Genomic DNA, 25,114 nt, shown 5'->3' with positions numbered 1-25,114 from the left:
CCTGGGTTCAATCACCAGTACCAAAACAAGAGTCCTGCATATCAAGTACTATGTTCTAAGCCCCAGGGGCCGGGGTAGGAGTACAGCTCAATGGGAAAGTGCTTGCCTAACATGCACAAGGCCCTGGGTTTAGTCCTCCGGCCCCCAAACAACCCACAAACAATAAGCCCCAGGGGCAGTTCAATGTCTGAGCTCTACAATCTGGTGAGATTAGGTATTTTAATACCTTTTATAGATGATGAAACGGGCCCCAGCAGGAAATGGAGGGAGAATGGAGGGCCTGGAAATCCCCACAGCCCCACCTCCCGCCCTCACCTCTGCCCTGCACCTGCTTGGGGACCTCCACCTTCCAGGCCAGGGGATATGGTTATGTTACCAGCCTGTTCCCAGCTCAGGGCCCCCTTCCTCTTCCCACCCATGTGAGGCCTTCTGGGCTTGCCTGGCACTGGGGGTGTGGGGGAGAGGGTGCCAAGGTTGTGGGGCCCCGAGCCAGGCCTCCAGCGTCTCCCAAGAAGGCAGGGGTGGGGGGAGATGCATGGGGTCACCTTCAGCTCTTGGCATGACTGGGGGTATCATTTGTGGGTTCCAGTGCAAAATGAAGATATAAGGCCCCTTGGGTAAAAAATTACCAAGAATTTCAAGTTGGCAACAGGGATTAAGCTAGGCTAAGTATGGGCTCTGGGTGACTATGCGGGTCCCATCTAAGAGGGGCCTGATCCCTGGATCTGAGAGCTAACCCCAGGGCTCCATCCTTTAGTTTCCTGGTCTCCCTATGATGTAAGGGGCAGGCCAAGCCCTTGGGGGCTCCTCCCAGCCCCTGGTACAGGCCATGGCCTTGGGCCTAGCTCTCAGGCCTGACTGCATCTTGGCCCAGCCATCCCCTGGCTGTCTGGCTTCAGCCAAGTGGCGGCCTCATCTGTGAAGCAGGTAAAACCCAGCCACCTCCAGGAGTGGCTTCAGACCCCCCGCCGACGGCTGGTTGGGGGTGGGTCTGCTGTTCCCACTTCACAGCTTCAGAAAATGAAGCTCAAGGGCAGAAAGGCCCCAACCTCAGGCCAGGCCCAGCCTCACTTCTGGGCAGCTCCCCACTGCTGCCTGCTTTTCTGTTCCACAAAGGGACAAGACTAGACTTGATAGGAATTTAAGCGGCAAAATCGCCGGAATTTGACCCACGGGCCAGGAAGGCAACACAGGGTGGAGGCACTTCCTTCCCATCTCGGGTCCTCCCTGGCCCTGGCTTTGCCCCTGCAGAGCAGGGGTCCCAAAGAGGCCTCTGACTTGGAGCCAGTTTCCCGGGCCAACATAGTCATGGGGCCAGACACTGAGGAGACCTGGCCGGTGGGACAGGAGCAGGACTGGCACTGCTAGCAGACACACACAGGCAGCCCAGCTAGCTGCAAGCCTAGGAGGGCCACAGACAGGAGCAGCCCCCAAGGGCACAGCTTAGGGGATTTCATCAGGGAGAGAAGCCCCAGACCCCACCCCAGACACATCAGCACAAGAGACAGGGTCCAGAAAACACGTTTACCCGTACGCTCCAGAGAGGCCCTGGCAAGCACTGCCCAAAGGCCCCTGCACCAAGAAACCCCAGGCTGCTGGCTGCCTCAATAGGGCCACCAGCCCAAGAATGTGGCACCATAGGCAGCTGGGGTGGGTAAAGGAAGGACCAGGACTGGCATAAGGTCATGATGCTGGTGAGTGAGGGGGCCACTGGCCCCAGGGCAAAGGACACTTGAGAGACCTGGTGGTGGGATGAACCCCAAAATGAAGACGTGGATTCCTCAGGAATGGGGGTGGGAGAGAAAGCTCCTCCCCTTCCCCCTCAAGTTATGAGATAAGAGATGGCTCCAAGTATCCCCAGGCCGGGGTAGGAAGGATCCCTAGGTGCTCTGGTATGTGGCAGGAGGCAAAAGTCATAAATCACATGTTCTTGATGGAGTGTGGTGGCCTGGGATGGGACGCAGGCCTACGGAGGCATGACAGCCAGCCGGCCGGCACCGGGGACTACTGGGGCTGCCAGGACGGGTGGGCAAACACAATGGGCCTCTTCTTGGCCCAGCGAGAGAACACGGCCTTCTCGGTGATGAAGCGGTGGGCACTCCGGGGCGCCTGCTCGTGCGCCAGGTACATCTGACACTCGTCCAGCCGGCCCTTCTCGAAGTAGTGGTAAGGCACCGAGGGGTGGCTCTTCTCCCTGTGGGGTGGGGAAGGAGGCCCGTGTGGGACAGGCATGGGGCACCAGAACTGCCTGCCTCCCGTGACCACTCCTCCCTAGGTGTTGTGGGCCCACGGAGACCCATGCCTGGTCCCAGGGGAGCCCACCCCAGATAGGGGAGGAGCAGGGCAGCTCATGGAACCCAAAGGCCAGGATTCAAAGCCCCAGGATGCCTCTCACAAGCTGAGCGACTCTGGGTCACAAATACACCTTGTGAATCTCAACAGCCCATCTGCAAAATGGAGATGGTGACACCCATCTTCCAGGACAAGGGTGCCGATCTAAGGATGAAGACAGCAAAGCGCTCTGCTGGTGCTGGGCTCACAGGGAGGGCCAGAGGCGCAGTGCGGCCAGCCCCGCACACCCACCTACCCAGGGGCACCGTGCAGGCCAGCAGTCGGGCCAGGGCCTTGGCAGGGGCACTTGGTCTTCTGTCGTTCCCTCCTCATGCTCAACAAACGAATCCCAAAGAGAACAGAGGGAGAATACCCTTCCTGAGCTCATCAGTGATGGTGACATTGAAATAGAGTAATGTAACAGTGCTATCCAACACTACTATAATCTGCGTCAGAACTTAATATTATGATGTTGAAACTATCAAGAGTAGAAACTTGCCTGTGACATATGGCTGATACACATTATATAACATATATACTATTATACTGTTTGTGGTGGGGCTGGGGTTTGAACCCAGGGTATCACCCATGCTCAGCAAGGGTTCCACCTCTATTTTCTCAATTTTATACCTGAATAGGTGGAAGCTCTGGGAGAGGCGGAACAGCCGGAGGCTACACTGGTAGCTGGGATCAGTGTCCACCCTGTCCAGAGGCTGCCCTGAGGCCCGAGGCCCTGGGGTGTCTGTGCCTTGGACACCCATTATGAAGCCCCCACAGCTCCTAGGCCTTCTACAGGGGCCCAGAGTCCTCCCTGCTCCCTTCCCACCCAGGCCAGCTGCTCTGACCTGCAGTAGCTGTCGCTGACCATCCCGTAGACCACGATCTCCTCACACAGCTCCAGGGCCAGGATCATGGTGAACCAGCCGGTGCTGAGAAAGGAGCCAGACTGCCTCCTGGGGAGGCGGGAGCACTGTCAGCGGGCCCCTCCGACACCCATACACTCAGAGCGGCAGCACTGTTACCCTCCCAGACAAGGGCCACGCACCTCGACCTCTAGAGAGGCCCAGGAAAGGGCAGAGCCAGCCTGAGGCCAGCAGTGGGCAGGGGACAAGGCTGAACAAACCCAGGTCTGTTCAACCTCACCACCCAAGCTGGGCCTGAGCAAACCCAGGTTGATGGTCCTCTCATCTAGAGGATCAGGCTGGGGAGACAGCAGAGGGCAGCAGAGCATGGTGGGAGAAACAGAGCATTGGAGGAGAAACAGTCCATACAGACTTATGCTGCCCGTGATGCAAATGAGAGAAATGAGAGCTGAGGACAGGTGGCGGCAAGGACTGAATTCACTGGGGGTGGGGGGTGGGGGGAGGAGACCAGCAAGGGGCCACTGCAAAGGCAGGAAAGGATGGAGGCCTGGGTCAAGGTCATACCTAAGGGCGTGGGAGGAGATTAAAGAGCCAAATATAGTGGCAGGGGGCAGTATGAGGTGACTCAGAGGCAAAGCCCAAGTTTCTAGCTGAACCACTGGAGGCCGACAGCTCCATTTCCTAAGCTGAGCCGGTGGAGTCACAAGGGCTCTTCTGGGTGATGGACAAAATGAGATTTTGGATGCGGAGTGCTTAGCCAGGTGCATGAAGATGGCTTATATTACTGTAATTGGTATATTTATTATCTGGAAGGAAGCTCAAAGACCAACTGATACCTCAGAACATCCCCTCCAGAGGGCAGCAGCACCCCCTAACATCTCTCCAGCCAAATGTCTCCATCACTGGCTTCTCGATCTGGATGAACATTTGATGACTGACAGCTCCTGCACCTCCAGCCCCCCATCAGAGGGCAGGACTAGACTACCCCCGACAGGCAAGAGGAAGGCAGGCCCAGGCTCACCTGTTCTTGCCGGTCTCATCTTGAAAGATCTGGTCGCAGTACGCCATCATGCGCTCAGTGAAGGTGTATATCTGCAGGCCTGGGTACATCCTGGTGAGCTGCAGCAGTGTGCGGTAGGTGCGGCCCCCCAGGGCCCGGTCCATGTGCTTGCCTTGGCCCCAGACCACATACAGAGTGTCGCGGGCCTGCTGGAAATAGTGCGAGTAGTTGCGCAACAGCAGCGGCACGCTCGTGTGCGAGATCACGCGCAGGGTGCTGCGCCGGCCCACGTCCACTTCAAAGCCCGTGGTGGGCGCCTGGTTCATGCGCAGTACACACTCGGCCCCGTCGATCTGGGTGCCCAAGCCCGAGCCGAGCATCTGGCCGGAGCTGGACACCACCGCACAGCTGCGGCAAGGCTCATGGATGAGTGGCTGCAGGTGGAGGTAAAGAAAAATAGGGAGGTTCAGACACCGGGCTTCCTGCACCTGCTACTCCCCCAGCCTGAGGACTGATCTAAACCCCTCTGGCAGGCTGGGCAAATGAAGTGACTTTCCCAGGGTCACACTGACAGCAAGTGACTGAGCTAAGATTCCACATTCAGAGTCCCAGGATCAGCCATATCTGTCTCTGTTGCTGTTCTTAATGTCCTCAAGTCCATACATCAGAAGTGTCTTATTAGGATTACAGGAGCAAATATTTATAGAGCAATAGAACAGTCTCTGGCGCACACTGGATGTCATAAAGTGTTAAGTAAACATGAACCTCAGTTCTTCAGAATCACTCTTGGGTCCTCCTCCCCTGCCTGAGTCGACCCACAAGGTATGCAGTTTATAAGTAAAAGAAGTCTTCAATGCCCACCAGCTCTGGGAATCCTGGTTCCACCCCTTCCTGGCTGTGGGGCCTCAGGCAAGCCTCTGGCCTCAATTTCCTCATCTCTAAAATGGGGATGAAAACACCTAATTGACCCTCTTAAGAACAGGACTGGAAAATGCCTGGAGGAAACAAGCTGGGAATGCGGATGAAGGAAGAAGTAAGGACAGCTGCCTGGTGTGGGAGTGGGGAGTGGGAGTGGGGACGGATGCCGCAGGGTGAAAATATTTTGTAATGTGTAAATCCCTGCCCCAAACTCATGGAGGGTATTATATTTTTGCATGTGAAAGCCAATGATCCTCTGTCAAACTTTTGGAAATCAAGGTGGGGGTGTAGCTCAGTGGTAAAAGACCTGCCAGGTGTGCAAGAAAAGACTTACGAAAAGCAGCCCAGAGAGGGCTACAAAAGGGCTTGTGAGGGGCTGAGGTTGTGGCTTAGTGGTAGTGCGCTCACCTGGCACACGTGAGGCACTGGGTTCACCTCAGCATCACATAAAAATAAAATAAAGATACAATTAAAAAATAAATATTGTGAGAGTGAGAGAGCTAAGTATTATGGCGTCTGTCATCCCAGTGACTAGGGAGGCTGAGACAGGAGGATTGCAAATTCAAGGCCTGCCTCTGCAATTTAGAGAGGCCCTCAGCAATTTAGCAAGATCCTGTCTCAAAATAAAAAAATAAAGGACTGGGGATGTAGTTCAGTGTAGTACACCCCTGGTTCAATCCCAGCACCTCAAAAAAAGGAGGTGCTGGGGAGATGACAGAAAATTTCTATGTCACTATGGTTGTTACTACATTCCTTTATACATTTGGCAAAACTTATTGAATTTTACACTTTAAAACTGGTTAATTTTGTTGTATGAGATTACATATCTCAATAAAGTTGATAAATAATTTTTTTTTAGTGATTTGCACTAGACCCGAGTCACAACTTGGCCACAAGCCTGGAGATATTCATGGGGGTCAAGGGACAGGTCTCCCAGAAAAGGGCCTGCGCTTCCCCAGTTCCTCCATGCCTTTCTGGGGGGACCTGGGTTTAAAAAGCCATATAAAGGACATGGGAACATTAATTCCAGTCAATAAAAGACACACTGTTGAATCCTGCTTGGGGAAATTTTATATTTGACGAGGTATTGATTTGAAGACCTGTAGGCCCATTTTCTGTAACACAATGATAAAGGACATGGTTTTCTGACTCTTCCCTCAGTGTGGGCTTGTCCTGACTGTCCTGATTTTAGGGCATTCTTCCTCAAAGGGTCTTTAAAATTTTTTAAACTTCTAACATATAAAAAAATGCCCTTTTCCTGGGCACAGTGGCGCACACCTGTCATCCCAGCAGCCTGGGAGGCTGAGACAGGATTGTTCAAAGCCATCCTCAGCAAAACCAAGGCACTAAGCAGCTCAGTGAGACCCTGTCTTTAAATAAAATACAAAATAGGGCTGGGCATGTGGCTCAGTGGTGGAGTGCCCCTGAGTTCAATCCCTGGTAACCTGCCACCCCCACCCCCCAAACAGCCCTTTTGACATTCAAAATCTGGACTTCCCATTTCTCTTAAGAAAAACAGAGAGCTGGATGCAGTGGTGCATGCCTGTAATCCCAGCAACTCAGGAGGCTGAGGCACGAGGATCATAAATTCCCATCCAGCCTGGGAAACTTATCGAGGCCTAAAGTGATTTGGGAGACACTGTCTCAAAATAAAAAATAAGCCAGGTGTGGTGGCCCATGCCTATAATCCCAACAGCTCGGGAGGCTGAAGCAGTAGACCCTAAGCAACTTAGTGAGACCCTCTCTCTGAATAAAAAAATAAAAAGGGCTGGGAACGTGGCTCAGTGGTAAGGCACCCCTGGGTTCAATCCCTAGCAGCAACCCCCAATCCCACCCCGAACACAAAGAAGGAGATGAAAGAGAGAATCTGGCTTCCCTGGGTCAAATCCCCGTGAGGGTTTAAATGTCTGAAATGACTTTGGCCGCCATGATGGTAAATGGGACAGCATCTACCCAGCCTACCCCAGCATTTATCTCACCTGGCTACTCCTGGGGAACCCAAGACCTTGTACCTACCAGTTACCTTGTTTCTTCAACAACAACAACAAAATACTTGGGATTGAATCAGGGGTGCTTAACCACTGAGCCACATGCCCAGCCCTCTTTTATTTAGAGACAGGGTCTCACTGAGTTGCTTAGGGATTAGGGCCTTGCTAAGTTGCTGAGGCTGGCTTTGAACTCTTGATGCTCCTACTCTCGATCCTCCTGCCTCAGCCTCCCGAACCACTGGGATTATAGGCGTGTGCCACTGTGCCCAGCATCAATATATATATATATATATATATATATATATATATATATATATATATTTAGAGAGAGTGAGAGAGGAGAGAGAGAGAGAGAGAGAGAGAGAGAGAGAGAGAGAGAGAGAAATTTTTTTTTAATATTTATTTTTTAGTTCTCGGCGGACACAACATCTTTGTTGGTATGTGGTGCTGAGGATCGAACCCGGGCCGCACGCACACCAGGCGAGCGCGCTACCGCTTGAGCCACATCCCCAGCCCTCAAATATTTTTTTAAAATGCCTTTTCTTGTCCTTTCCTTTTTTGCAGCAGCGGGCTGTATCCCGGGATCCTGAATATCCCAGGCGGTGCTCTCCTGTGGAGCCACGCCCTCAGCCCTCCTCAGATATTTACCTGGACCTGTTCCGTACACTGGGCATCATCCTGCTGGATCTCACAGCATCCCCACAAAGGTAGGAAGTGTCACCATCATCTTTTACAGGTGAGGGTGCTACTGAGACTCAGAGGGATGGGGACCTGAAACACAGCTCCAAGCCAGGGTTCCTGAGCATACTCTCCCCAACACACCAAGAGCCACCAGACACAGAACCGGGGCTTTCCGTACCACAAATCAGCACAGGATACCTTTGGGCAGGATGAGAAACCTACCGCATGGGGCCTCTGAAATCAGGGCAAGGCGTGTGAAATGCCCTGAATCTTGCCAAACAGAGCAAGCGTGGGGAGGTGGGCACCACAGGCAGGGGCCACATTGCCTTGTCACCCCGGAGCCCAGGGTCCCTGTCCCCCCAGAGAGGGAACCCTGGGGTTGGACCTATCTTTACCTGTGTCATCTCTATCCTCAGCCACCATCGGCATCAGGCTAGACACACTGCACGGGCCAAGTACATGCTTGTTGAGTGGCAAGTGTGCAGACAGATATATTGAAGGTGTGCAGACTGCACGTACCACAGCATGCAAGGCCCATGTCTGGCTCCCCTACCGGACTGCAGCACCAGCGGACAGCCACCCTATCGGATGTGACTTTTCATCCCAGCATCCAGCTGGGAGCAGCCGGGCAATATGTGCTTACTAAAGCCCATTTCCTCTTGGAACTTGGGGCTCAGAGGGTGAAGTGGCTGGCCAAGAGCACACGGTTGGTGAGCAGAAGAGCCAAGCTCAGGGTCCAGGCTTGCCTGGCACAAGCCTGGCTCTCCCTGTTCCCAGAGTTGGGGGCACCCTGGCAGCCTCAGCCAGACCTGCCCCACCACGTTGCCTGCCTGACTCACCTTCCCATCTGGCACGCTGCTATAGCCACTGAAGTGCAGGGGCCCCGGCACCGTGGGCCTGGAGCTCAGAGGTGGGAGGTGGTCCTCCAGGCAGGTCGTCAGGCAGAGGGGCAGGCAGGCCCAGCAGCACAAGAGGACGTAGACAGCAGAGAAGACCAAGGAGCATAGGATGATGAGCAGAAGGCGATCCTGGGGAGACAGTGGTCATGGGGAATGGGGGGGGGACTTGGGCCTCCCAGATCTAAACCCCACTTCAACAGCCCCGAGAATTCCCAGTCTCTATGAACCAGGCCTTCCTCAGAGGTGCCAGGTTCTGGGCACATGAAGCCATGGAAATAACTTTAGCATCCTATTCTTAGATTAGGAAACCAATTTGGGTTGAAGATAGAACTCAAGTTCAAGGCCACACAGCAAAGAGGCAGCAGAGTGCAGGTGGGGGGCACTTCACGTTTCAACCTGATGCTTGGGTGCACTGTGCAGCCTTGGGTATGAGTCTCCATCCCTCTAGCCCAGGGTGGCCTTCATGGCTCCATGCCATCCCCACCCCCATCCAACTCAGGGGGCAACCCCCTAGCTGATGATCAGGCTGGGGATCAGTAGTCCAGGTGGCAGAGGGGGACTTCAGAGAAACACTACTCAAGAAATGCTTTCAGTACTTGGAGAGCTGCTGCCCGGACACTCCACCCCTAGAAACCCAGTGCCAGAGGCTATTTGAACCAGGAAGTCCTTCCAGCCCTCTAATCTAGCCTGGTCTGGGGCCAGCCCTGTTGGCCCACTCAGTGAAAGCCCCCTTGAAGCCTTCCAGGAGCTGCTGCCTGGTGGGGGACAGGATCCTCCAACTGCCATTGTGTGCTGGCCCATCCTGGTCAACATGTGTCTCTCAGGCTCTCATTTTCCAGGCCCTATGCCACCCCTCACAAAGCAGCTGCTGGTTCTCTCTGGAAAGCAGAGTGGGAAAGCAGCCCCTGTCAGCCCCCAGGCACATCCTGCCAGAGGTCTACCCTTTCTTTTCTGCCCAAAGTCACATCAGTTTCTAAAAATAAATCTCCTCTGCGGCCAGCTGTTCAGGGGATTGGGTTTAGTCTGTGAGGGTTCAGGCTCTGCCGAGCACCTGGTCCCCTGTTCACAAGGGACCAAAGACCCAGAGACCTTGACTCACTCAGTTTGGCAACTGACCTTAACATCCCCATCACTCAGGTCTCTCCCCACAACCAGGTACCCTCATTAAAGAGAGGGCAGCAGACCTGAACTTTCCCACACTAGCTCACTCGTGGGTGGACCCCATGTGGGTGACCATGTAGTACAATTACCTCCATTTTATGGGTGAGGAGAGCAAGATACTGAAACCAAAAAGGGGATATCATTTTCCTGGATCACACCATCTCCAAGAGCAGAGCTGGGCTCTGAGGCCAGTCATCCTTCTCCTCTGCTCAGGAACAGTGTGGTCAGAGTCACCACCAGGGTCTGGGGTGTGGCTTAGTGGTGGAGGCTTAGTCCTTGGTGTGCCCAAGACCCTGGTCCAATCCTGAGCACCTTCTCCAAAAGTGACCATCATTCTTGGCATGGGAAAGCTGCTGAGGCTACTCTGTGGCAAGGTACCTCAAGTCCCCAGGAGCCCTTCCAAGCCACTTACCCGAGCCTTCATACTGTCACTGGCTGTCAGCAGTCGGGAGGCTGCTGTCTCCAGGGCTTGGGCTGGAAAGGGGTGTGAGCCCGGCACCTGCCAAGACCCAGAAACTCAGAACAGGGAAGGGATAGTGGACAGGGTCGCGAGAAACTGAGGCAGAAGAGGGTCCAGGCTGGGGTCAAGGCAAATGGAGTTGAGGTATCAAATGCCTTAAAATCTCAAAAATGGGACCTCAGCGTCCCACCCTAAAGGAGCTAGAATCCGAGACCTTCGAGAGTCCTCCCACCAAGCCAATCCCGAGTGTGCAGATGAGGAAGGAGAGGCAGCGAGGAGATGCTCCCGACTCAAGGTCACCCATCAGGTCCGAGGTACCTGGAGTCAGGAGCTGGAATTCCTGCCCATCCATCCTACCTCCCTACCCGGGGACGATGGAGAGGCCTGGGACCGGCACGACTGGGACTTCCACCCCTCAAGATTCCCCGCCCCCTCCCCCGGCCGAGCGCTAACCGGGCGGGCAGTTTAGGGCGCTCCGGAGGCTCCCGGTTCGGTGCTCGCAGATCCATGTCCCGCGGGCCGGGCCGGCCGGGCTGGAAGCCGGGGCCCCAGGCGGAGGCGGCGCTGCGGCCGCAGCTCGTGGAGGCTGGGAGCCCAACCAGAGCGGCCGGGGCGGAGGCGGGGCCTGCGGGGACGGGGCGGAGACTGCGCGCCCGGGGCGGGGTCTAAGAGCGCGCCCGGCGCGACCTGGGGCGGGGCCAGCGGCGCGGGCGGGGTGTGCGTGGCGACCCACACGGCCTCCGGGTGAGGGCGGGGCCCCCGCGTCGCGGCTTTTATCTGGATTTCTGCTTCTGTCCCTTTCGTCCTCCCGCATTCTCTCCGGTCCCTTGCCCGGGCGCTGGACAGAGGAACGAGACCCGGAGGGTGTCGGAGCCACGGTGCGGTGGCGGCCTGGCGGTTCAGACTTGAGTTTCCGCCGCTGGGGGTGGGGGCCAAGGAAATTAATCAGGGCTGCGGTCAGGGAGCCTGCCTTTCAAGTTGGTAATGTTGCCAGTAAAATGTAAGAAGCCCAGTTAAATTGGAATTTAGTTAAACAACGAAGAAGCGAATTTTTTTAAATATAATTGATCGTGACCCGGTGTCCCTCACCTGAGCCTGTGTAAAGTAGAAATGTGAGACCGAATGAGCCAGGATTGGAACTGCGGGAGGCTTCCCTCCAGAGCAGGTCTCCAGAGAGGCACCTCCCAGAGCTCTTTTCCCTAGTTCCTGTGAGTCCCATTAATTCAGTCTCATCTGAACTGTGTCCTATTTGAAGGCTCAGATGGCATCCCATAAGGATCTCAAATGCAGATGACTTCAGGGGCCCCGACTGAAGGGGCAGGTATGGGGCCAAGGGGGCGGGGTAGGCCTCCTGCAAAGTGGAACACACAGGTCCCAAGATCTTTTTTTCTTAAAAGTTGCATTTGGGCAAAATGGATAGAGTGCTTACCTAGCATGCACAGGGCCCTGGGTTCCATCCCAGCAGGCAGAAAACAGACAACAATAAAAAAACCATCTCACCTAACCATCCCAGCCAAGCCCACCTACCTGCTTTGGGGCACTAGCCTGGGAACCAGCCTGGTTTCCTCTCTGGACCCCATTTTAGAGTCCATTTTCCATTTTCTCAGAGGCTTGGGGTTGGGCAGGATGCCAGAGGGTCCATCCCCAGCACAGCAACCTTCCATGTCTACCCTGCTCCAGGTGCAAGGCCAATCCCCCCCTCCCCCCCACAGGCTCCCAAGCCTTTCCCCATTTTGTTCAGGGGCAGGGAGAGTGACTCAAGTGGTGCTGATCCTGGAAGTTCCCTTTGAGCACAAGCCCTCCTTTTTCCGCCCAGCAGAGCTTGGCCCCTCAGTAACACAGTAGGTCCCCAAAGTCAGAGCCCTTGTGCCTTCCAAATCCTAGTCCTTCCAGTTTCTCTGAACACAGACCCAACCCCAAGGGCCTAAAGGTGAAAAGTTCCCTGTGGATTCATTCATCACGCACAATGACTGGTGAAGCAATGATTCCTTCCTCGGGAGATTTGATAGGGCAACAGACACAATGACATGCCCAAATTGCCCAAGCTCCCAGGGTAGATAAGGATCCTAAGTCCATAGTGGAACTGAGATCAGGAAATTTGACAGCCCCAGATGAAACTCTTCAGTTGGGTTTTGGAAGCATCAACCATCCTTACTCCAGACTATAAGCCCTGTACCATGTTAAGGCCTGACTGCCTTTCAGTCACTCTCCTTCCACTCTGGCCATCCTCTGACACACCAGTCACATCGAGCTTCTTCCTATCTCAGGACCTTTGTACTCATGGCATCTTCTACCTGGACTTCTTATCACATGGCTGGTTGACTTTTTTCGTAATACTTGTCACACTCTGAAATTTCTCTGTGTATTAATCGGTTTCTTTATTTATGGCCCCTGTGCCCACTAGATTCTCCTCTCTGACCTGTCATGTTCTCAGGGACATCTCCAGCTCCGCACAGTGTCTGGCACATACTAGGAGCACCTAAATGTCTGTTAAATGAACAAAAGAGGCCAGGAGTCATGGTCCCATGAGAACCTGGACAATTCACTCCCCCACCCCTGCAGCTGAGTGCCCTGCCAAGACACACTGCAGGGCTGGCCATCACTCTGCAGGACAACAGGGCTCTGTGCTCTTGGTCAGCCCTGTCGGATCCAGACCCGAGGAAATGTGGCAGCTGACCCCAGTTCCTGCCAACACCCGGCTCCCCTAAGCTTCCCTGACCCATCACCTCGTCTGATAAGGAGAACTTAACAGCTCTGCAGCCCAACTTCCTGCTGGGCAGGAGTAAGGAATTCCATGGTTCATGGCAGCTCAGAGAGGTTGAGTCATGACCCAAGGCCACCCAGACAATAGCAGTGATGTCAATATCTTAAAAGTAAATATCCCTGGAACTCATGCTCCCACCATCCATCTTGGCTGCATCCAACAGGGCATTGGAATGAAAATACTGGTGTCACTGAGTGACCTTCCGCAGCCTCCCCTAGGGGTCTCACCCACACTCCCCCCACTGTCCCATTTAGCCCCCAGGCATTTTCTTTCTGTCATGCTGGGCTTCTCCCATCCCAGGGCCTTTTGTGTTCTTGGCTGGAACCCTCACCCCCGCCCTGGGAGTCCTCTGACTCTTCTGGTCTCTGTTAAGTCTCCTCCCACTGGAGACTCCCGGCTGCAGCTCCAGGGCCCCTGTGCTTCTCCATGGGGCTTTGTCACACCAGATTGCTTTTGTCACCCAGACTCTGAGTTCCATGAAGTCATCTTGCTCCATCCCCGGGTTTCCGTTGCTCAGCAGAGAGCCTATCCATATGGCAGATGCTCAATAAATATTTAATGAATTAATGAGGTCTCTTCATCCTTTCCAACTTCACACATTAAACCACTGAGGCACAGAGAGGTTTAGCACCTTGCTCTGGTCACACAGCCTAGAGCAGCTGAAGGAAAGGCCCGCTTGGGCCTGGTTGGATGGACTGGGGTCAGAGGCCAGGCTGGAGTTTCCTGGAGGAGGGAGAGGAGGTGATATGGGGCTAGGCACAGATCCTAGTAGTATCTGTGCAGTCCAGACCTTTGTTCTGACAACTGACGCTTGCCTCCATTTCACAGATGAGAAAAATGACTCTCAGAGGAGGGCAGAGCTCACTGGAGATAAATGGTGCACTTTTAAAATGTATCCCAGAGCTCCAAGAAGCTCCCTCCCCCGACCTTCTCCCACCTCCAAGGGAGTAAGGCCTGGGTACTCAGGGCTGAACTGGCCACTTACCCCTTCAGGCCTCTGGGCCTCTGTTTCCCCACATGGATGACGAGGGGAAGGGCGTTCAGCCTCCCCCCTTCCCCGGAGCATGAGGATAGGGCCCGGGAGCCGGTGCCCAAGAATACAGGCTCCCTGGTCCAAAAGGCATGGTGGAGTCCTGGTTCCAGCATTTATTGCTGAATAATCTTGCTCAGTGCCTTCACCCCTGAGCCTCCATTTCATGGTCTGTAAAGAGAGAATAGTGGCATTTTTTGAGGATTAAACGGACTGATTATAGGGAAATCCTCGACGCGACACGGGGCCCAGCACCACCAGCAAAAGGAGCAGAGCTGGTTGGTGGATGCTGCCCTCTGATGGCCATCCGGAGGAACAGCAGGCGGGCTGCCCGGGCCGGCGGGAACCAGCGTTCCTGGTGTGCGCCCATTTCCCGAAAAGGAGAATGAGGCCAGGTGCTGGTCACTCGGTGTGCTCCTCTACCCACTGGCAGAGGCGACGGGCGTAGCGAGCCGGGCTGACGGTAGAGAAGGTCCGGCCCGGGTAGCGCAGCGTCTTCCACAGGTGCTCCAGCCGCTTGCGAAGCCCGTAGACGGTGGCCAGATCCACTAGGCCCAGGAAATAGCGCTGCTCGGGCCCGTCCAGGATGTGGAGGGCGTTGGGGGCGTCTGGCAGCAGCCGGCGGTTCTGCGCCTCCGGCTCCTCCGGGCCCTGTGCCCCTTGCACAGACCTGGGGTGGGCCAACAGCAGAGTGAGGCTGCCTCCTCCTCCAGGGAGCCCCGGCGCCCCAGCCCCGCTCCCTCCGGCCGCGCCTGGGCCTGTGGCGTCGGGTCAGCTGAGGCCGAGGGAAGGGCAGCCTGCGCCCCCGAGCTCCCTGCAGGGCACAGCACTGGCCACACGTGCCCGGAGCACCCGAAATGCAGCCGGCCCCGGTGGAGACGAGGGTTTCGTGGAAATCATGTACTGAATTGCAGAGACGGTATGAAAAGATTTTTATGTTGATCAGATGAAATTGATCAAATTTGGGATGTACTGAGTAAATTATATTGTTAAAATTAACTTCATCTGCCGGAAGCGGTGGTGCACACCTGTCATCCCAGCGTCTCGGGAGGCTGAGGGATCGGAAATTCAAAGCCAGCCTCAGCAAAAGCGAGGCGCTAAGCCACTCGGTGAGACCCTGTCTTTAAGTAAAGGGTTGGGGGTGTGGCTCAGTGGTCAAGTGCCCCTGAGTTTAATCCCCTGTACCAAAAAATAAAATAATAATAATAATAAAGTTCAGGTGCTTTCATTATTTTTGTCTTGGGTAGTGCCAGTCTAGAGCATTTGGGTCACACAGATGCTGGCTCTGGGCTTATGAGCCATGTGACTTTGGGTAAATCCCTTATTTGGGTATTGCCTAAACTGTTGGGTCATCTAACCCGGGAAGTCTCAGGGCCACAGCTGAAACTTTTCAAACAAAGTACAACAACCCCAGTTTGCAAATGATGTGTGTATGAATTTGCCTCAAAACATATTGCAAATCAGAAGATGTATTTGGAGAGACTACCAGTCCCAGCAGAAGCAGGTTTATTTCCCTAACTTTGTCCTGTGGGGGTCGATGAGGGGCTTTATTCCTGTCCTATCAGGGCTTGGGGGAAAAAAATGCCAAAGGAGATAAACCCTGCCAGAGCACCAATCAATCAGGACCAGGGGTTTGAGAGTCCAGGCGAGGTGTACCTGGGGGTGTGGGGCGGTGTGTTTGTTTTCTGAGTGGGGGTGGGAACTGGGGGTGGTGGTGAGAACCAGCATAAAAAAAATTTTCTATGTAACAATAACCTCAATAACCTTTCTTTCTTTCTTTTTAGTGGTAGATGGACAAAATACTTTTATTTTATTTTTTTATGAGGTGCTAAGGATCAAACCCGGGGCCTCACATGTGCTAGACAAGTGCTGTACCCCTGAGCCACATCCCCAGCCCAATAACCAACCAACCAACCTTCCTTCCTTCCTTCTTTCTTTCTTTCTTTTGGTACTGGGCATTGAACCCAGGGGTGCTTAACCACTGAGTCACACCCCCAGCCTCCCCCCCCCCTTTTTTTTTTAATCTAGAGACAGGGTCTCACTAAGTTGCTTAGGTCTTTGCTAAGTTGCTGAGGCTGGCACTGAACTCGCCCTCCTCCTGCCTCAACCTCCCGAGCCACTGTGCACCACCACACCCAGCTGTAACAATAACCTTTCTAAGCAAACCAGGACTTGCTGGCTGAATGCCAGCAGTGGCCTAAGCATCAGCTGCATGTAGAGGGCAAGGAAGGAGCCCACCTGAGCTAGACAGAGAAGGCTCTGTGGCCACAGCAAGCACCATCTAATAAGGTGGGCCCAGCTGCCTGGGGAGCATCACCCTGGGTTCTGCCTATCCCCACCATTCCGAGGTCTTTTTCTAAGGGGCAGGAATGGAGGCTGGAGGAGAGAACCTTGTCTTTCACTTCCCTAGTTCACCCACCAGATCGATGGCTTCGAGTCTTCAAGTGCCTGTTTTAACTCCATGTCATTCCATTCAAGCACAGTGGGGCGGGCTGGGGAGAACGACTATCTAATAACTAACCACGAGCCCACAGGTCCTCAGGAGTCATCCCACAGTCTGGCTTCCCTCTTTCAGCCTCTGTCTTCACATCTCTACAATGAGAGCCCAGTCTCAGTGAGGCTCCTGGTTAATATGCAAGGAGTGACAATTATTACTATAAAGGGGGGGTGCACAATGATGGTGCCATTGGTGAAGCCCTCAGGGCTGTGGAAAGGGGATGCCTGGGTTAGAGGGTAGGATGCTTCTTTTCTTCCTTCCTTCCTTCCTTTCAGTACAGGGGATTGAACCTGGGCCTTGCACATTCTAGTCAAGTGCTCTACCACTGAACCATATTTCTAACCCTTTTTTAAAATTTTGAGATAGTCTTACTAAGTTGCTGAGACTGGCCTCGAGCTAGGGAATCCTCCTACCTCAGCCTCCTGAGCAGCTGGGAGTATAGGCGCATGCCACCATACCCGGTGGCAAGGACTCTTTCTGTGGCTGAAATTAAACAGATGTGTCCCCTGGTCTGAAACCTTCAGTGATTCCACATCCCCTGCTGGAAAATGGGCAGACTCTTCAAATCAGTACTGAGTCCCTTGACCAACCGGACCTCATCAGTTATGTCCCTGGCTGTGGTCCACCTGTGCCCCTTGCCCCTACCAGCCTGGCTTCTCTAGCCCCTGCCTTCCATGCACATGCTCACACATACACACACTCACCTGCACACTCGCAGACCCTGCACCTCCCAGTGTCTGAGTCTGTGCCCTGCACACCCAGCGTTCCCACACCTTGCCGTCTGTCTTTCCCACCCTTCTTCTTGCTGTTGCCCTGTGGGGCTCACCTGGCCATGCGGAAGATGAGGCAGCTGCCCTGGCCCCTCTCGTCCTCATGGAGACACTGGAGGGCCATCAGCAGGCTATAATCCAGCACATTGAGCTCCCGGAGGAAGGTGGTGTCCAGTTCCATCTGGCGGAGAAGCCAGCTCCGTTGGGGCCCTGAGGAGCATCAGTAACCCCCTGAGCTCTCAGCATAGGCTAGCCACAGGAAGGCAGGTGTCATTACAGTCCCCAATTCACAAATGGGGAAACTCATCTATCATTTTCCTCGGCCACCTAGCTTTGCAAGTTGTGAAGCCAGGATTTGAAACCTGTTCTACTTGACCCCAGAATCTAGGCTCTTAAGGATTCAGGCAGAGGGCAGTGCAGGGACATCCATCTGCAATTCACCCTGGCAGAGTCGGTGACCACACCCATGGCTCACCCAGGTTGATGGTCTTGCCCTGAAAGTTGAGGTCCTTCAGCACTAGGACAAGGGGACTGCCCTCAGGGGCCGGCTCCACCCAGCGGCTCACCTCGCAGCCCTTGATATCATACCTGAAGGTGGGGAGACAGGTTCAGCTTTGCATAGACAAGACACACAACAACTCTACAAGTTAATAATTAGAAGACTTTCTACTGGGTGACTGTTGGTGTAGACACCAAACTCCTTATATACAGCATCTCTAAAACTCAGAACAACCCCAGTCTGCTAGTGGCCCCATGCTAGAAATGAAGAGACTGGGGTCTAGAGAGTTCCTCTGACTTCTCTGAGCCACACAGTAAGTAAAGACCAGAACAGGGATTCACACTCAAGCCTCTGGAAGCCCAGCCCTGATGTAGCTCATCTTGTAGCTGCTTCTTGACACCTGGTCAAACCAAGAGTGTCCCAGAAGCAGGGACATCACCAGGAGGGCAGGGGAAAGTCGATGGCTGTGGGGAACCTTCGGGCAGAGTCACAGGGGGGCTGTATGTAACTGGGCTGGGTTTGGATCCCTGCTCCTCTTATTCATGGTATGACCTTGGCCTTCCTCAGTTCCTCAGCTATAAAATGACAATGGCAACACCTATCCCTCCACCTCCTTCTGGGAGTAAAGAAGATAATGAACGCAAGAGCTCAATACAGTGCCCAGAGCATACTGAGTGCGCAGGAGATGCAGGTGGCTGGTGTCACTGTCTCTGACCCACCGGGTCTTTGGAATGTCCCTTCTTCCTCGGCCTCGGTGAGTATGCTTTAGGTGACGCACTCCAGGTGGCATCGTGGCCCTGTGCCTACTCCCGGCCAACTCACCTCTCGGAGATGCGGCCGGCGGGGTAGAAGACGCTCTGCATGATGATGAAGTATTTCTGGGGACAGGCGTGAGGAGTGAGGGGAGCCAGGACCTCACCTTCCAGCCGCCCTCCGCCCAGCCACCTTGTCTCGGCCTCACCCACCTTCTTTCCCTGGGCCACCCTCAGGCTGTGGACTCCTGGAAGGGGAGAGGGCGCAACGTGAGGCCCCCAAGTTCCACACCCTGGGTCCAACCAGCCTCCATGCCAGCTCCAGGCCTCGTCCTCAAAATTCGCAGCACCTTGAGCCCGTCCCTCCAGGCCCCGCCCCCAGACCCCTTCTCTGATTCGAGCGGGTGTCCCCACCCCAGACAAAGCTCCAGCGACGCCCCTACAGGCACGGTTCCGGCACCCACTGACTGTCCAATCCCAAATCTATGCCCTGGGCCCCCGCCCCAGACCCTGGCCCCGCCCACAGACCCCAGCACCCACTGGAAATTTTGCCCTCTGAGGCCCGCCCCCAGCCCGCGCACCCAGCAACCGGGCTAGCAGCGAGTGCGGGTGCCGCTGTAGGTGCTGCACGTAGCGGGGCAGGTGGGCGAGCAGCACCCTCACCTCCCGGCGCCGCTGGGTCTTCAGAAAGAAGCGCTGGTCGTGGCTGCGGGGTGGGGAGGGGGTGTCTCTGTCTAACCTGGCTGAAGAGTCTCCCACCCGGCCTCCTGCATGAGGCTCCTCCTCCCGGTCTGGTCCTGTGGCCTCCCCGCCCACCCTGGCCCTCAGTCTTTCCTCCCCACATTAGACCTCCCCCTGGCCCTGATCCTCCCTGAGCTTGACCGCTGTTTCTCTCCCCAGTGGACTCTCCCCCTGCCCGGGGTGCCACCTCCACCCCGCTCCCACCCCTGCAGCAAGCTCACGACAGGAAGAAGCTGGCCTTGCTCTTAGAGGTGCTGAGAAACTGCAGGTAGGGGCCGCCGGGGCCCAGCGCAGCCTGATAGTCCTCTTCGGCTAGACCAAGGGAGCGCCGCAGCCGGGCGAAGGCTGGGCCAGCGAGGGTGCCCAGCTCGAAGCCCTGGGAGGGGAGCAGGGTGGAGTGGGAGTTGTGCGGGGAGGGGGGGAGTGTCACGCAGAAAGAGTAGCTTCCAGGGAATCTCCGCTGGTCCAATTGTCCCTGCAAGGCCCCTGGAACCAGCCATCACTCCCACTGCACAGATGGGGAAACAGGAGGAGCCAGCGCAAAGACCAGGCAGGACAGGCCCTCTCCTGCACAGAAGTCTTGGGCTTCCTACCTCATGAACCTGGGTCAGGACCTCAGAAAAATCCTCCTGGGAGGGCAGCCCCTGCAGGGAGCAATAGAGGGTGTCAGGGAAGGTCAAGGCAAAGTCCCCCACTGCCTTCCCCAGGAGCTCAAGTGTCCTATACCTGGCCTTGCCCCCTGATCTCAATTTGATTTCTTCAGCAAACAGGGACTTGAAGTGTCCCTGTGTGTGACTGAATTGGACAGATGGACTGCCAGCACTCCCAGGACTGGAGGAAGGGCCTCTGTAACCCGAGGCAGGGTATGTCTAGTCCACTGCTGAGTCCTCAGCACAGGCTCTGAGTCAAGCATGGCACATCACTCAGACACAAGTGTTAGCCAAGTGAAGTCAGATTTCATCCGTTCAGAGAGATGGACCTGCCTGATACATCCTGGAAGGGGCAGGATCACAAAAGGCTTCCTGGAGGCTTCCTGACCCTAAGCTGAAATATGAAGGGTAGTGGAGAGGGTGCTCATGGCAATGTCAACATTGTGGAGCAGTGTGCAAGGGAGCAGGTGCACTCAGTAGCCAGTAAGGCAGAGATGGAATGAGGATGAGGTTGGACAGTTGACCCTTATAGACAGCAGGGTCTTGAGCCATGCCGAGTATTGGAGCCCTGTGGAAGATTTTCATCTGGTGTAGAATTCAGATTGGGTTTAGACTCACTGGGGACTCTCCCTTAACCCCAGGTCTCTGTACCAGGCCTTGGCCATGTGATATGGCCAAACTGTGCACATGTGCACACACACAAACAACATACATGCTCACCCAGGCCTGCCCAGCTGCTGAGCTTGCAGCTGGGTGACCCTTTCTGCTGAGCCAGCATGGCCCCAGCATAAGCTCCAGGGAGGATGGGCTGGGCTGGCAGGGTGGGGGTGGGATCCCTTCTCAGCTGTACACCCTGACAGGGAAGGGATGACCTCAGAAACCAGAATATAAATCCCTCCATCCATTATGCAGATGGGGGCACTGGGGCCTAGAGAAAGGTTGAGGCCCACTTAGAGTCTCACAGCAATCACTTCAGTCAAGGGGTCCCTACACCCCCAAGAACCTAGGATTTCCACCACCTCAGGATGTTCTTCTCTCCCTCCAGCAGGCACAAACCTGTCCCTTCCTCTGCTTAGCCCTCTCTAATCCTCAGTTCAGCAGAATTAGCAAGACAGGCCATCATCCAGATCTTGCCCTTACTGTTGTGGGGTGCATGAGACCGCCTGGCCATTTACCATGAGTGGGTGGTCTACAGAGACCTGGGTGGCTGCCCAGAGCCCTGCTTGCATCATACATGTCAACCCATGCAGCTCATGCCCTGGGCTGATCTCAAACAGACCCAGGCGTGATTGCTTGTCTCGAATGCGCCAGAGGATGCCACGCCGGCTGGAGCTTGATGTGGCTGCTCTGCGTCCAGCCTCTGGGGAGGGGGCCAGGACCTGGTGAGAAGAGGCAGAGGAAGCAAAGGGCAGGTGAAGTCATCTCAGAGGGGAAAGACCCAGGTTTAAGTCCCACTTCCACTACTGTGAGTCTTCCTCTCGTCTTTCTCTGCCTCAGTCTCCTCAACTGTAAAATAGAGATAATGCTGTGCCCATCTCACCAGGTGTTGGCCCTCAGCATCCAAAGAGAGCAATGGTTATCATAGGCAGAGCATGCGTTCTGCCGTCAAACCAAGCTGAAGCTGACATCCTTTCATCAGTCGCCCTGGGTAAACCCCTGCCTCACTTTCCACCTGCAACACCAGAACTATAGTAACTCCTCCGCGGCAGGTATCAGCTGCGTTACTGTTGAGTTTGAGCTCAAGCACAGGAAGCCTTGACAGCAGGAGCTGTGATGCCGGTGATTCAGTCACATATCTGCGCATGTATGCTGAGCTCCTCCAGGCCAGCGTGGAGGGTCAGCACGATGCTGAGATCAATACCAGTTGGCCCAACATGTGTCCAGCACCGGCTGAGCTGGACCTCCTAACAGCCCTATGAAGGAGGAGCTTTTGTCATCATCCCCATTTTCCTGATAAGGAAACTGAGGAAGACCTGGGGAATACCCGCCAGATCACCCTCCTTCTTCATACCTGTACCTCATGTGGGGCGTGTCCTGGCCCTCACCCAGGGTAGAGCCCCTCCTTGACTGGATGGGGGCGTGTCCGCGTTTTTGGCTGAGGGGAGGCCCAACCCCTGCCCACCAACCGTTCCCTGTCTTTTCTCAGGTCCGCACCTACCTCGCGAGGCCCGGGGCTTGGTGCGGCCATCGCCCCCACAGCAGCTTCCCGGGCTTTGGCCGCATCCCTGTCGCCCCGCTGCAGGATCCAGGCTCCGCCCCTGCCTCAAGGCTGACCAATCGCGCGGCACCGGCCTCGGCTGTGTCCAATCGGAGCGGGGGGCGCTGGCGATCGCCTGCAGGTCCCGCCTCCGAGGCTGCAGCATCTTTCAGACCGCGGTCCAGGAGGGGCGGGGCCGCGGGGCGCTAGCTAGGGTCCTGGTGAGCCAAGACCTCCACATTCCCTCCTGGGGTCTGGGATGCGGCTCTCCCGGGCCCATGGTATGGGGGCGGGTAACCTCAATCCTGCCCCGCCCACTCACTCAGTTGTGAAATTCGCATCAGTTGTCTTTGAAGAGATGAAACTAAGATCCAGAGAAAAAAAGTGACTACCTCCAGGTCACACAGGAAGTCAGAGCATCCATTCACTCATCGCATATATTTGGAACACCCACTTGGGGCCGGGAACAGGGCTAGGCCCCGGAAATTTGGTGGCAAGCAAGTGGGTAGAATACAGCCGCTAGTGTGATCTTTTAAAAGCATAAATCCGATGATGTCACTCTCATGCTTAAAGCCACAATGGAACAACATTCAAACTCCTTGCTATCACCCCAGGCCTGTCTGTCTGCCCCAATCTAGACCCAACCTTAACTATCCTCCCTCTCCACCCGCCTCAGCCAGCCTCCTGGGTCCCTGCTGTTCCCTCACCAAACTCTTAGCTGGAGGCTCTTTGTTCCTCTGCTTAAAGTCCTTTCCCCGAGACTTTCACTTGCCTTGGTCCCTCTTGTTCCCTTGCAGGACTCAGCACCCCTCCCCACACTCTTGAGCATGTCACCTTTATTTTCTTCATTCCCCTTCACACTGTGAGATTGCCTGGGTCATTTCTTGTCTTATTACATTGGCCCCCTAGAGAATGAGTGCCACCCATGCAGGAACCACATGGGCCTCATTTCCTGGTGAGTGTCAACAGAAACTGGTGCTTGATGAGTATATATTGGATTCTTGTGAGTAGGAGTTGCAAAGGGCCTTGATGAGTCCCAGGAAGTGAAAGACCAGAGTGATTGAAGTGATTAGAGAACATCATTAGGCATGTAGGGGCTTACTGGTGTGGTGGTTGACAGTGGTCTTGAGGAACCCGGAGAAGCATTATAAGTAAAGGCGAATGTGAGAAAGATGCTCAGATAAGCATTTTTTTTTTTTTTTTTGTGGGATTGGGGATAGAACTGAGGGCCTTGTATATGTTAGGCAAGCATGCTACCATTGAGCTACATCCCCAATCCCCCAGACAAGCATTTTATTTTTTTAGTTGTAGATGAACACAATACCTTTATTTATTTGTATGTGGTACTGAGGATCTAACCCAGTGCCTTACATATGCTAGGCAAGCGCTCTACCACTGAGCCACAGCCCCAGCCCCAGATAAGCATTTTTGAAAGGACACTGGTACTATGTACAAATGCTCAATAAAAAAAAATGTGGAGAGAGGAAGCAGGAAAGGACACTGGTTATTGTGCACAATCACATTGGAATGCAGGAGAGGGCAGTGAGGAAGCCTTCCCTGGTTTTGGCAGAGGATGGTATCTTGGCACCAGAAATATGGCTGGCTGGGGTGAGATTAGGGGAGGGAAAACTGGCAGAGGCTGGGGTTATGTGGATGCGGAGTTGGGAAGGAAAGCCAGGGATGGGGACATAGAAAATCAGTCATGAGAGGGACAGGACTTGAAGGAAGCCAGATTTGGGGGAAGTGAGAATTCAGCTCATGATAGATGAATCTGGGGTCCTAACACAACCTCCAGCAGACAGCTAGGGACTAATGCATCAAGGCTGAAAGGAGAGCCAGGCTGAAGGCACCCCCTACTCACACGGGTCCAATGTATACTCATCAAGCACAAGCTTCTGCTGGGCACTGACTGGGAAATGAGGCCTGCATGGTTCCTGCATGGGTGGCACGCCCACTCTAGGGGGCAATGTAATAAGCCAATAAGCGAACCAGGCAATCTCAGTGTGAAGGGCGATGAAGGAAATAAGGTGATATGCTCAAGAGTGTGGGGAGGGGCACTGAGAGTCTGCAAGGTGACAAGAAGAAAGGTGATGTCACCCAGGGAGGGTATGGGGAGAGAAGGCCTGCAACCCGACCCTGAAGAGCCCAGCATCTCATGGCAGAATAGAGGAGTACGAGGGCCAGAGACACATCAAGCAGAACAGTCATCACAGACTGAAAGATGTCACAAGCTTAATGGAGCAGAAGTGTCCTTTGAATTTAAAGAGCAGACATCACTGATAGCTTTGGTGGGTACAGTCTTCCTGGAGTGATGGGGAGAGACTGAGTACAGCATGAGGTGTGGGGGGGACCTGAAGGGAATCATTGGGCTGATGGAGAGTCCTGTAAGCGGGAGCCTGGAGCATGGCAGGACATACTGGGAGGAGCTGCTTACACAGTTCCCAGAAGAGAGGGGACCATCAACGACAGGACACCTCTACTAGAGACAGGATCCAAAGCCCACCGGGCAGCTCTGCGTGGCCTGGAGGATAGAGAGGGTGGAGCAGCTGAGGATGGGCCACTGTGTCTGCAGCTGGTCCCCTTTTCTCTGTGACAAGTGAGCACCCAAGGTTTGAGGGATGGAGGTTTTCCCTAAGTGCATCAGGGAGAGAGCTGAGGCTCAGAGGGGCTGGTGGGACAGATGGCCAGGCTGTCTCCTCTGCCATCTCATTCAACAGAACACCCAGTGAAAGCAGCCTGCCACAGCCACACTGACTTGAGCTATTGGACGCAGGAGATGGACCACAGACTGGGGCACTTAGGGGAGTGACCCAAGGGTCCTAAAATATTAGACCATATTAAATTAAAGTATTAGAGGGGCATGCCTTTGCCTACTTCCCAGCTGTGAACTCTAGCAGTCAGAACTACATCTGT

The 25,114-nt window shown here is 54.7% G+C and overlaps 2 protein-coding genes across 2 annotated transcripts; both read right to left on the bottom strand.

Annotated features, from left to right (window-relative positions):
• Positions 1-1,510: 1,510 nt before the first annotated feature.
• On the bottom strand, positions 1,511-10,913 carry ST6GALNAC4 (ST6 N-acetylgalactosaminide alpha-2,6-sialyltransferase 4). Its single transcript, XM_081281520.1, has 6 exons — positions 10,755-10,913; positions 10,254-10,340; positions 8,621-8,809; positions 4,216-4,628; positions 3,177-3,284; positions 1,511-2,194 (listed from the first exon to the last, which is right to left on the bottom strand). The coding sequence occupies exons 2-6, from the start codon at positions 10,263-10,265 to the stop codon at positions 2,005-2,007; spliced, it is 912 nt and encodes a 303-aa protein (XP_081137646.1). The 5' UTR covers positions 10,266-10,340; positions 10,755-10,913; the 3' UTR covers positions 1,511-2,004.
• Positions 10,914-13,779: 2,866 nt separating this feature from the next.
• Positions 13,780-22,367, bottom strand: PIP5KL1 (phosphatidylinositol-4-phosphate 5-kinase like 1; the record flags this gene model as incomplete). The annotated part of the gene is given in 11 exon segments (XM_081281250.1): positions 13,780-14,765; positions 17,419-17,572; positions 17,838-17,950; positions 18,684-18,739; positions 18,827-18,861; positions 19,195-19,319; positions 19,576-19,730; positions 19,948-19,998; positions 21,180-21,383; positions 22,163-22,226; positions 22,228-22,367. Coding segments are annotated over 11 exon segments (1,365 nt in total). The 3' UTR covers positions 13,780-14,497.
• Between the last annotated feature and the right edge of the window lie 2,747 nt (positions 22,368-25,114).

This window comes from Spermophilus citellus (assembly GCF_964194105.1).
Source record: "Spermophilus citellus genome assembly, chromosome: 2".
Taxonomy (NCBI): domain Eukaryota; kingdom Metazoa; phylum Chordata; class Mammalia; order Rodentia; family Sciuridae; genus Spermophilus; species Spermophilus citellus.
Note: the sequence above shows the minus strand (reverse complement) of the source record. Positions and strands in the feature narration are given on the sequence as shown.

Excerpts from the sequence above, each read along its gene's own strand:
- ST6GALNAC4 (XM_081281520.1), bottom strand. Across the intron at positions 3,285-4,215 it reads GATGAGACCGGCAAGAACAG|GAGGCAGTCTGGCTCCTTTC; the intron begins GTGAGCCTGGGC and ends CCGCCTCCCCAG. Across the intron at positions 2,195-3,176 it reads GTCAGCGACAGCTACTGCAG|GGAGAAGAGCCACCCCTCGG; the intron begins GTCAGAGCAGCT and ends CCCACCCCACAG.